At 39.3% G+C, this 12,148-nt stretch overlaps 1 protein-coding gene across 1 annotated transcript; it reads right to left on the bottom strand.

Moving 5' to 3' along the window:
• Nucleotides 1–1,196: 1,196 nt before the first annotated feature.
• On the bottom strand, nt 1,197–10,639 carry DIO1 (iodothyronine deiodinase 1). The gene is made up of 4 exons (XM_065409736.1): nt 10,309–10,639; nt 8,217–8,360; nt 2,574–2,773; nt 1,197–1,656 (listed from the first exon to the last, which is right to left on the bottom strand). Exons 1-4 carry the CDS (start codon nt 10,637–10,639, stop codon nt 1,591–1,593), a joined length of 741 nt encoding a protein of 246 aa, XP_065265808.1. The 3' UTR covers nt 1,197–1,590.
• Nucleotides 10,640–12,148: the final 1,509 nt, after the last annotated feature.

Below are 12,148 nucleotides of genomic sequence, written 5' to 3'. Positions count from 1 at the left end.
ATGTAGAAGAATTGCTTTTTGCTTAACCATTAACATAGGAGTATAATTGCTTCCACTTCTGAATTGCAGTATGTTGAGATTAAAAGGCTATTTAAGATACATTGTTTTAAAATGCCATTGAATATTTGTTTCTCTGTAAAATATTTCCCTCACAGAAAAAATAAAAGTCTGAAATAGTCAAACTTGAGGCCATTCCCCCAACCCTAAAATAAGTCCTTCCAAAATTCATTAGCTTGTGGTACTCCTGATCAGCTGAGAACCCTAGGTAAGAAAAGAGGATGATTATAACGTCTGTTGAAATATTTAAATACCAAGCTGAAGCCACTCGAGATGGTTTAATATATTTTAATTGCTCCTATTTAGCTCATTGCCTCTATAAATATTTTCACAAATCAGGTCACAGCTGCCTGTGCTTTATGCTATGACTGTCATAAACAAATATTAATAGAACCAATGCTGATGTACATTAATACAAATTGTTTCATTCATAAACTAGCTGGAGTGTGTGCAAGTGAACATTTAGAAAAACTGCCTGTAAATAATAGAAACTGCCTCTTCTTTTTTTAAAAAGAGGGATCAGTGTGCAATCATTTGTTTTGTTTGCTAATACCCTACTCCAACATTCATCCAAGCGATTTGTACGGCTTTTAATTACTAATATTTATTTTATAGATTTCAGTTTCAAAAAGTACTTCAGTGACTAGTTATAACATGTTGTACCATTGCTGTCTCTGTGATACTGAACATTATCTGAATCCGTTGCACCAGGATGTATTACTGGTAAGGTTTCACTGATAAGGCCAGGTTTCAAAACTCAAAGGGATTAATCTTGCAGTCCTAAAGTAGGCAAAAAACTCCCATTAATCTCAGTGGGAATTTTACATTCATCAGAACTGAAGGATTGGGCACTAAATGATAGGTGCATTCAGTGGAATAAAATATATTTTTCTTTCCACTCACTAGTTCATATTTTAATTACAAGAAATCTTGAGCTAATTGAAGTGTAGTGAATATAGACACTATTTATTTTCTGTTATTTAATATTAAGTTTCATTATATCAGATGCTACCTAAACTATTAAGAATGGGCATATGAAAGCCATTACACATTTGGAGTAATATCCAGGATTTTTTTTTTTTTTTGAGACAAGTAGTTTCACTATATGAAAAATTTTGGTCCAAGGGTGTATGAACAGGGTAGCGATGAAATCTATAAGAACACTTTTGATTTTTGTACTCCTTTTATTCTCTCTCTTTTGTTTTACTTGTATTTCCTATATGCTAACCTGTAGCTGATGGTTACATCTATGACTCTATATCTGGGCTAGCATTCTTAGAGAGCATTTCCGTTAATTTCAAATGGTGTTGAATCAAGCCATGTTGATGTCTGATTCTTGAATAAGGTATAACTCATGCTATATCCTTGTCTTTTTCTCCTGGGTGAGTATATATTCTTTTAACCTCTGATTTCTATAATTATTTTAAAATAAACAGCAGTAAAAATATATTTTAAAAAAGGTCAGAGTAAGGTGTTCAGGGACCACTTTTTCCAGATAGACCACTTTATTCTTGGGGATTCTGATTTGTTCACCTATTTTAGTTTTTCCAAGATTGCACGTATGTCCTTTGGATGATAATTCCAAGGTCCCACTCCACCCTGTAAAGTAAATAAAATACAGTATTGTTCAGATATACTCTATGGGGGAGTCTCCAGTGGTGCATAGTTGACATGGCCATCTCCTGCCCCACCCACCCAGAGGAGTGACCTGAGTGTGTTGCACTGCAACTCTGCTCAGCTGGTAGATGAACCCTTGGGACCCATTGCCAGCTGTACACAGGTTAGAGCAGCTTGCAGCAGAGCCAGCTAGATAATCAGGGAGCCTTAAGTGGCTGCTAATGGCCACCCTTTCTCCCGCACCAAGCAGAAACAGCACAGTAGAGAGTCTGTCCTAATGTCTTGTGTACAGACTTTTAGATATATAGCAGTATAGGAAATTACACAGTAAAAGAAGGTTTTAACTGCTAGCAAGTTTAATGCTGGAACTTGAAAGATAATCTAAATTAAATAGAAGTAGACTCTTGTAACAGGCATGGTCTCCAGTTACCAGATAATAATTAGCACTTTATATATTTAAATACTATGCAAATATTAACTCAAACTTCAAAACAGCCTTGTGAGCTAGGTAAGTATTATTGTCCTCATTTTACACATGGGTAGACTTTTATGCAGAGGTTAAGGCCAACCAACAAGTTGGGGAAACAGCTGGAGTTAGAATGTAAGGTTTCTTTGTTTCCAGCCCTGTGCTCAGTATGCTTTCACTTTATCTCTTTAGGAAGGACTACATAAATAGTGAGGCAGAGCTAAGACATACATCAAAAATATACATCAATGCCAAGACTTTTTTGTTGCTAATCATTATTCAATGAACAATGTGCTTGAAGTTAATTGTAAAGTTGTTAGAAATGGAACACAATGAAAAATGTTAATTGTTTGCCCATCAAATATGCTATGGGATATTACATGGGTATTTTTAAAAGTTAAAACTACACTGTAATGTGTTCAGAGTTCATTACCTTATAGACAACCTTTCCTCCTTGCACCAGATAAAGTCTTTCTGGCAGAGCTGCGTATTTTGAACTGCTCAGGTTTTCCATAGTATCTAAAACCACTGGGCATAAAGGATTCTCTTTCAAAAGAAATTGTGCAGCCTTTTTTCGATCTTGAAGGTTTCGGTGATTATTAATAACAATGTTGTTTTTAAAAGCCCATCCATCTTCAAAAAAAAAGGGGGGGGGGGAGAGGGAAAAGCGATTATATATTGTGTGTGTGTACATGCCCCAAAAATCATGTTAAAAGAACATTATCAAGGTTGCAAAGTCAAGCACTAAGAAATGCCAGAATTAGGATTGCCTGTGCAACTTAATTCAGACTGCTTGAGCATATGCATTATGATACAGTTTTCATTTACATGATCACATACCATTGAGAGCACAGGAGACACCATTCCCCTGCTCTTTTTAGGTGCTCAAACCCAGCATGGCTCTCAGCAGCCCAGAGCTACATTTGCAGAGAAAGTCTTGCTCAGCCCCAGGCTGGAACATGCCCACTTCAGAAAGGATCTTCAGAAATGTAGCTGCTGAAAGTCGTCTCTATTGAGCATGTGCTAACTGTGATTTTTTTTTTAAAGGGTTTATAACTTGGCCAAATTTGGGTGGATTTTCACAGGGATGGCAAAAGGTATATCCCTCACACAAATTTCAAGTCCCTACTAAATCTTTCCAAAGAAAAGATTGCTGAATTTTTAATATGAGCAAATTGTATTTTTTTTCCCTAGCCTTGTTCTTGGAAACAGCTGAACCATTTTTCTGAAATTTAAAAAACCGCCAGCTTGAGGCAGATACCCAGCATGGAAAATTTCAGCCCAAATGGATAAAGTTTGGCAAAGTTATGAGCAACTGAAAAATAGTTTATAAGGGGAAGTGTCAGAGAAACTCAACAACAGGCAGTGCTACTAGCCCTGCCTGTAACATTATGCACATTAATCTATATATGATATAATTTCAATAGCTATGTTAATACCCTGAGTAACCAAAGAAATTGCAAGACATTTAAACTTGCAGGAAGGCAGTTGTAGCAAAGAGGCGTGGCCTCCCTCGGAGATTGACAGCAAGGGAGGGTCACACGCCTACACAGTGTATCAAGCTCTTCATAAAGAAGATGGGAAGTGGGAAACTTTGAGTTTTCATACCACTCTGCCATTCACACTGGAGTAAGTCACTTAACCCTATTTTTCATAACTGTCCACATAATTTTGGGAGGCTTCAATTTTTTGGAGCCCAGTTTGGCACCTATAGAACAGGATATTGATCAGAGCTTGAGCACTGACAGCTCCCACTATGATCAATGGGATTCTGTGAGTGCTCAGCACTTCTGAAAATGAGAGCATAGGGTTGTTAAGTTGGGCACCCAAGATAAGTGGACACTTCCAAAAATGCAGCCCTTCATTTATCTGTGCCTCGGTTTCCCCATCTATAAAATAGGGATGATAATATGCACCTTATATAGATATAAAAGTGAAACTCTCCCTCTCTGTGTATGTATAGTAGGCTTATAATGAAAGGTGGCATCTGATTATCTTGAAGTTCTAGCTGTGTGAATATCCGATATAACCACATAGGGATTTGCTAGCTAGTTTAAAGTGTTAAATTGTAACACCCGTGACAGAGGGAATTAAATTTTTTTCACATAACTTTTCTGAGTTAAAATACTTAGGTTTCAGAAGATTATTGCACCCCTGATGCTGTAGGTACAATTTGAAATACGGTATATATAGTTTCCAACTGGTAGCCATCAGTGTACAGGAGTTCTAACAACTCTACTGACTGGCTGCTGCTCACTGCTGTTTCTGGTCCTCTAGATCTCAGATTTCAGATCTCTGGAAATGGGGTATGTTACTTACAAATTTTAAACTGATTTTGAAAATTAAGATAGTCTGTCTTTCTCATTAATATACAAACAATTGCTGGCACGCGCACACCATTTTATTCCTTCAAATTGGTATGGTGTAAATACTATTTAAATATTTTAAATGTAAAATGGGTAACGTAAGCAAGCTTTTTTAAAAACTAGAGGATACGTCATTTTCAGCTGTTCCACAACTATTTAATAGAAATAGGAAGGTGTCACACTTTTAGAATGTAGAGTGCAGAGATTGTGTTCTGCAAGGCCTTCTCTAGCCTGGATAAATGGTGTGGTGTTAGCTAAAATTGTAGTATGGATAAGCAGTACATATTTTTAATTAATATGTGCTAAACTGCTCAAATTTAAAGCCTAAAGTCCTCCCTTTCATACATGTTAAAGGCAGTGTGCCTTGTCTATGATGGACTTCTAAAAACTAATATGTGCTGACTTCATAGTCTAGACAAGGCCCAAATGTGGTTTTTTTTAACAGTAATGGGAGATGTCAATGATCCTTCTATTGACTGGGTATATGTTACCTCAGGACAGGATCCAGAGGTAAAATGTCTAGACATCATAAATGACTGCTTCTTGGAGCAGCTTGTTATGGAACCCATAAGAGGAGAGGCAATTCTTGATTTAGTCCTGAGTGGAGCACAGGATCTGGTCCAAGAGGTGAATACAGCTGAACTGCTCAGTAATAGTGACCATAACATAATTAAATTTAACATCCTCACAGGGGGAAAATTGTCAAAGAAACCCATCACAGTAGCATTTAACTTCAAAAAGGGGAACCACACAAATATTAGGAAGCTAGTTAAACAGAAATTAAAAGGAACAGTCTCAGGGGTGAAATGCCTATAAATTGCATGGAAACTATTTAAAAACACCACAAGAAAGGCTCAGACTAAATATAGCACCCCCCTTGCTGCCCCCCCCTCAAAAAAAAGAACAGAGGATCAAAAAAATGCCACCATGGCTAAACAGCAGAGTAAAAGATGTGGTTAGAGGTAAAAAGGCATCCTTTAAAATTTAGAAGTTAAATCCTACTGAGTAAAATAGAAAAAAAACAAACTCTGGCAAGTCAAATGTAAAAGCATAATTAGGCAGGCCAAGAAAGAATTTGAAGAGCAACTAGCTAAAGACACAATAAAGTAAACAGTAGTAAGTCACTAGGACCAGATGGTATTCACCCAAGAGTTCCGAAGGAAGTCAAATATGAAATTGCAGAACTACTAACTGTGGTACGTAACATATCGCTTAAATCAGCATCTGTACCAGATGACTGGAGGGTAGCTAATGTGATGCTAATTATTAAAAAGGCTCCAGTGGTGATCCTGGCAATTACAGGCCATTAAGCCTAACTTCAGTACCAGGCAAAATGACTGAAAAGGTAGCAAAGAACAGAATTATCACACAGATAAACACAATATGTTGGGAATGAGTCAACACGTTTTTCATAGAGGGTAATCATGCCTCACTAATCTATTAGAATTTTTTGAGGGTGTTAACCAGCATGTGGACAAGGGTGAGCCAGTGGATATAGTGTACTTGGACTTTCAGAAAGCTTTTGACAAGGTCGCACACCAAAGGCTCTTAAGCAAAGTAAGCAGTCCTGGGATAAGAGGGAAGGTCCTCTCATGGATCAGCAACTAGTTAAAAGCCAGGAAACAAAGGGTAGGAATAAATGGTCATTTTTCAGAATGTTGAGGTAAATAGCGGGGTCCCCCAACTATCTGTACTGGGACCAATGTTGTTCAACATATTCACAAATAATCTGGAAAAAGGGGTGAACAGTGAGCTGACAAAATTTGCAGAAGATAGAAAATTATTCAAGATAGTTAAATCCAAAGCTGATTGCAAAGAGTTACAAAGGGATCTCACTAAATTGGGCGGCTGGGCAACAAAATGGAAGATGAAATTCAATGTTGATAACTGCAAAGTAATGCACATTGAAAAACATAATTTCCACTATACATACAAAATGATGGGATCTAAATTAGCTGTTCCCACTCAAGAAAGAGATCTTGGAGTCATTGTGGATAGTTCTCTGAAAACAGCTGCTTAATGTGCAGTGGCAGTCAAAAAAGCTAACAGAATGTTAGGACCATTAGTAAAGGGATAGATAATAAGACAGAACATATCATAATGCCACTATATAAATCTATGGTACACCCACAGTGAATAGTGTGGACAGTTCTGGTCGCCCCATCTCAAAAAAGATATATTAGAATCAGAAAAGGTACAGAGAAGAGCAACAAAAATGATGAGGAGTATGGAACAACTTCCGTAAAAGGAGAGATTACAAATTCTGGGACTGTTCATCTTGGAAAAGAGACAACTAAGGGGGAATATGATAAGAGATCTATAACATTATGAATGGTGTGGAGAAAGTGAATATGGAAGTGATTTACTTCTTCACATAGCACAAGAACTGGGGGTCATCTGATGAAATTAATAGGCAGATGGTTTAAAACAAACACAAGGAAGTAGTTCACACAATGCAGTCAACCTGTGCAACTACTTGCCATTGGATGTTGTGAAGGTCAAAAGTATAACTGAGTTAAAAAAAGAATTAGGTAAATTTATGGAGGATAGGTCTATCAGTGGCTATTATCTCATGCTCCAGGTGTCTATATCTCCAACTGCCAGAAGCTGGGACTGGACGACAGGGGATGGCTCACTCAAAATTGCCCTGTTCTCTTCTTTCCCTTTGAAGCATCTGGCACGGGCCACTGTTGGAAGACAGACAGTATACTGGGCTAGATGGACTGCTGCTCTGATCTAGTATGGATGTTCTGATGTACTTATATGCAGACTAAGATCAGGGCCCCAATCTAGAAAAGACTTACATGTGTTCAACTTTACACATAAGTATCTTCATATTATCTTCAACTGAACTACTTATGTGTAAAGTTTAAGCATGTGCACAAGTGATTGCAGGATTAGGGCCCAAAACTGGTTCTTTACGTTGACACAGTTACTTTGAATTTCAGTAGATTTTTCCTTCCTGTTTGCAGTTTCATTCTTCTCTCAAATATACTGTATTATTGAGTCATAGAGTTTAAGGCCAGAAGGAAGGACCAGATCATAGTCTGACCTCCTGTATATCACTGGCCACCAACACCACCCGCCTACTAAACCCAACAACCAAAATAAGACCAAAGATTTAGAGCCCAGAGGTGACTAAACTATGTGCCACAGGCAGAGAATAGGAGAGACGCAGGTGCACCAGTGCCCAAAACCCCTGCAGTGGCTGGGAAATGATTAAGTGATAGATATCTAGATAATCCTGGAAAGTGACCCGCACCCACATGCTGCAGGGAAGGCAACCCCCTCCCCCAAGGTCACCGCCAATCTGACCTGGCGGAAAATTCCTTCCTGACCCCACATACGGTAATCATTTAGACCCTGAGCATGTGAGTAAGAGTCAGCCAGCCAAACACCTGAGAGAGAGAGAGAGACTGCTCGGTGCCCTGGCCATCCTCATCTAATGTCTCATCTCCAGCTATGACCATCTCTGATGTTTTAGAGGCAGGAGATTTAAAAAAACCACAGACTATACTGGGGGGAAAATATCCTTTCCTGACTCCTGTGGGTGGCCAGCTGAAACCCTGAAGCATGAACTTTTAGGAATATAAAACATAAACCAGAAGCTCCAGAGCGGTTGAGCCCTTCCTCCTACCATGATTCAGACAGAAGGATCCATATCTTTATGCTTCATCATACATTTATATGTTTTGCTTTCTATACTGTACCTGTTGCATGAGCTTCTTCAATATAGATTATAAGGAAATCTGCTATGGAGTTAAAATCTTCAACAAGCTTGTTGAACTCGCTGAATTTGAAAAGAAATGAAGGTCAGGTGCAGCTTCCAAAATTCAGGACTAAAGGCCTGTTGTCTGTAACAGACATGAAACAGTCATGTTAATCGGGTGATGAGAGAAAGGACAGGGTTAGGGTTAAGGCCTGGGCTCAAATCTGGGCTCCATTCTTAGCCTTGTCACACACTTCCTGTATTATCTTGGGCAAGTCACACTGATCATCTGATTTTTCAAAGGTGCTGAGCTCTTCTGAAAATCAGGCTATTAGTTTCTCTGTACCTCAGTATCAGTATGTAAAAATCGACATAGTAATGCTTTCCTTCTCCCACCTTGGCCCTGTCTGGTTTATTCAGGCCCCAATCCTACAATAAGCTTTATGAACACAGACTCCTATGCCCACGCAAAGCCCCAGTGGAGTCAGTGGTGCTCCATACAGGCGCAGGCATCTTTCCACATGGAGTTCATTGCAGGATCCAAGCCTTAGACTGTAAGCATTTTGGGGTGGCGGAGCTCTGTTTTACTAAATGTATGTACAGCAACTAGAACAATGGGCTCTCAATCTCAGGTGAGGTCTCTAAATGCTACTGTAAAGCAAATTAGTATGAAGGTACTTAAAAAAATATTCTGCATGTTCCTTAAAGAATAAACCCCATGAAGGCCCACATTTTCAAACCAGAATGCCTAAATTTAGGCTCTCAAATGCATTTTTAGGCATCTAATTACAAATGTCTTGCTTTTTCAGAAATGTTGAGTTCCCACAGCTCCAGCTGATGTCAGGGGACGTTACAGATTCTGAAAATCGGTTCCTTTTTATTTAGGTGCCTACATTTTGTCATGGGAGCCTAGTTACAGACATCCAGATCTGAAAACTTTAGCCATATTTTTGATAATGCATCCCAGGCTTTCATGATTTAAATGTGATTCAGCAATTTTCTTGTCCAGACAGAACTTTAATTATTCGTTGTTATTATTTATTAAACAACTGCTGTACAAGCCACAGAAGTAAATGTTTCCTGCCCCAGATTGCTTAGTGCTTAAGGGCCAGATCCCCCAAACGCTTATGCATGGACCTAACAAAAAGCCTCTGCACAAATATTTACAGGAACACTTTCTTGTGTTTGCAGGACCTGATTTAAGAGTGCTTCCAAGGACTTAAAAAAATCTATTTTAGTCCAGGGTCATATAATGTAATTTGAAATTGTATACGATCTCCTTATTGGCTGTGCTTAATTTCAAAATCTGATGCTATCATTTTATCACACTTTGAAAAGGTCTAAGGTTGGACCCACTTCCGAATACATTGTGGATACCTTTCTGATATGCAAACCATGCTATATCAATTTTGAAATTGTGTTGTTTGGGGTTTTTAAGCCCTGGTTAATATACTGGGTACTAGACCGTGCAGCTTAATGATTAAGAATGTGTGCTACAAAGATCAAAGTGGAGGACAAAGTACAAACCAAATTTTTCTCTCTCAGCATTATTTTGTAACAAACATCATCCATTTTCTGGACTTTAATCTGATTAATGATGGTGGTGTACAGGCTTTCTCCACTTGTGTATAACAGTATACAAAATATATAAAGTACATGGTTCTGGTTATATTTGCCTCTTCTTTCACCATGACAAGTTATTGTATTGGTTTTCAGTAAACAGATGCTTCCCCCCCCCACCCCACCCCACCCCACCCCCCACATCCATGACAGCAGGCCACAAATAGCTGTATGCATTAGAAAACTGTAATAGTGCATTAGCAAAGACAAACACACAGATTTTCTCTAAAACCACCAGATGGTTGAGAAACCCCAGTGTTGGAATGTGATATATTCTTTTCTACTTAACAAATCCCTCTGCAGATAGTTACTTTTAATCTAAACTGGTTTGCAGACACTGTAATTGAACCCTCTAACCATCATTTAGCTCCCCAATCTCCAGACAACATGTCTCAGACTGTTTGAATATAACGGTCTGTTTAATTTACCATCCTAACCATAAGGACCCAACCTATTTGGATAATTTTACTGACCTTGCATGAAGTCCAAGATGTGATGCATTTCATCCCTGAAGTCTGCCACTGGGGTGTTGGGAGCATTATGTCCTAAAAATGCTTCATCTTCCAGCCTTTTCCACTTCACTTTCAAAACAAAGAGTAAATATTTCAAGCTGAAGAAAGTCGGACCCCAGTTCTCATAGCTGAAATTTGGATTCGTGCCTATGCTGCCCTTTTGCCCCTGTTTTAGAATATATCTTTTCATCATTTCCGGGAACAATATCATCAGCATTTTACCAACAGCAACACACAGCAATTCATACAAAAGAATCAAGGTCTTTTGTATAATTACCCTGATTTTGAACATTTTGTCAGAGGCAGACAGACTGCTTCCAAAGGAAAACAGTGTAAGGGAGCTGGAGCAAAGGTAAAGGAGGAGGGGAAATGAGGCTGAGGCTAAGGGGATAGTGGCTGGAAAGTCATTCACGTGTCTGGCCAATTCTACCCTCTCACAGTCCCACTCACGTCAGTGCACAGGGTGTGAATGAGAACAGAATATGGTCCACTACTACACTGTGTCTCTTGAAAATAAATCAGGATGTTAATTGCAATAAAGAATGTTTTATTACTGTTAATTGTATTAATGCACATCTAAGGCTTATTCCCAAATGCATTCCATGCATTACAAATGAGAGGACTGACTACATACTGGATGCTTTTCTGGCAGAATAAAGGTGGTAATAACTTGGGACCCAATCCTGAAAATAAGCACTTGCTTAATTTTACTCACATAGATAGCCCTACTGAAGTCACTGGGACTACTTGTGCTTGAAGTTAAGTACATGAATAAATTTCCAAGGTTTGGGGCCTGCCACCTTAGCTCTTATATAAGAGTTTACATTTTCAAAGCTGTAGAAACATTAGCTAATTAACCAATAAAGGCTCTATATGTTCAGCAAACATTCCATGATTCCCTGCTATTGTCATTAAAGGCTTAACCCCTTCTTCTACAAATCCTTTCAACATAATTCCTGAAAGAAAGAAGTATTCATATATATATGTCAGTATGATAAAAAATTTATCAGCATGAGTTACGCAGCTCACCCCAGTAAATCCTTGCATTCTGGGAATGCTACATAGATTACCGAAAAAACGATTTTAAGAATGCTTTGAAGCTTACAAAAATATCAGGACTATCGCTTGATTCCCTCCTGCCCTGTTACTCTTTCCCTCCTGCCCCTACTCACCAAATAAATAAAATAAAATCCTGACTATCTGACTTTACAACTGAAGCGATACAAGAAATACTCCCTTTTTAAAAATCTGTAACAATTCTTGCAACAGTTGTTCTGGGAGCTGTGAAGCAGCAAATGGCTGAGGATTTTTACGTGTATGTAAAGGTTCTGTTGGCATGAGTTGGGGGGGGGGGCGGGCTTGCCCAGCTCGTGCTGGTCACAGCTGCCGAGCACGCTGCCAGCTACTGCTTGTGTATGTGGATTATACAAACCCGCCTTTCCCCGGGGGGATGGCGCAGGCAGACAGACTGCTCCTATTGGTCCCCTCCCCATAGCATGCACTACCTCTTTAAGAGAGAGAGAGAGAGAGAGAGAGAGAGAGAGCAGCTGAGCTCCTGATTGGCTGGCGCTACCAATGTGGCTCAGGCCTGGTTTTTTTTGGGGGGGGAGAGAGTAGCTGAGCTCCTGATTGGCTGGCGCTACCAATGTGGCTCAAACCAGTTTGGGAGGGGGGAGGGAAGAGAGTAGCTGAGCTGCTGATTGGCTGGCGCTGCCAAGAGGCTCCTGTCGCTTTAATAGGGTGGAGCGAGGGGAGCGGTTAGTTTCTTGTTTCCGGCAACACAGCTCCGTAGTGGTGGCCT

Source organism: Emys orbicularis, chromosome 8, assembly GCF_028017835.1.
Source record: "Emys orbicularis isolate rEmyOrb1 chromosome 8, rEmyOrb1.hap1, whole genome shotgun sequence".
Classification (NCBI taxonomy): Eukaryota; Metazoa; Chordata; order Testudines; family Emydidae; genus Emys; species Emys orbicularis.
The sequence above is the reverse complement of the archived record's forward strand: the minus strand, read 5'-3'. Positions and strand labels throughout refer to the sequence as shown.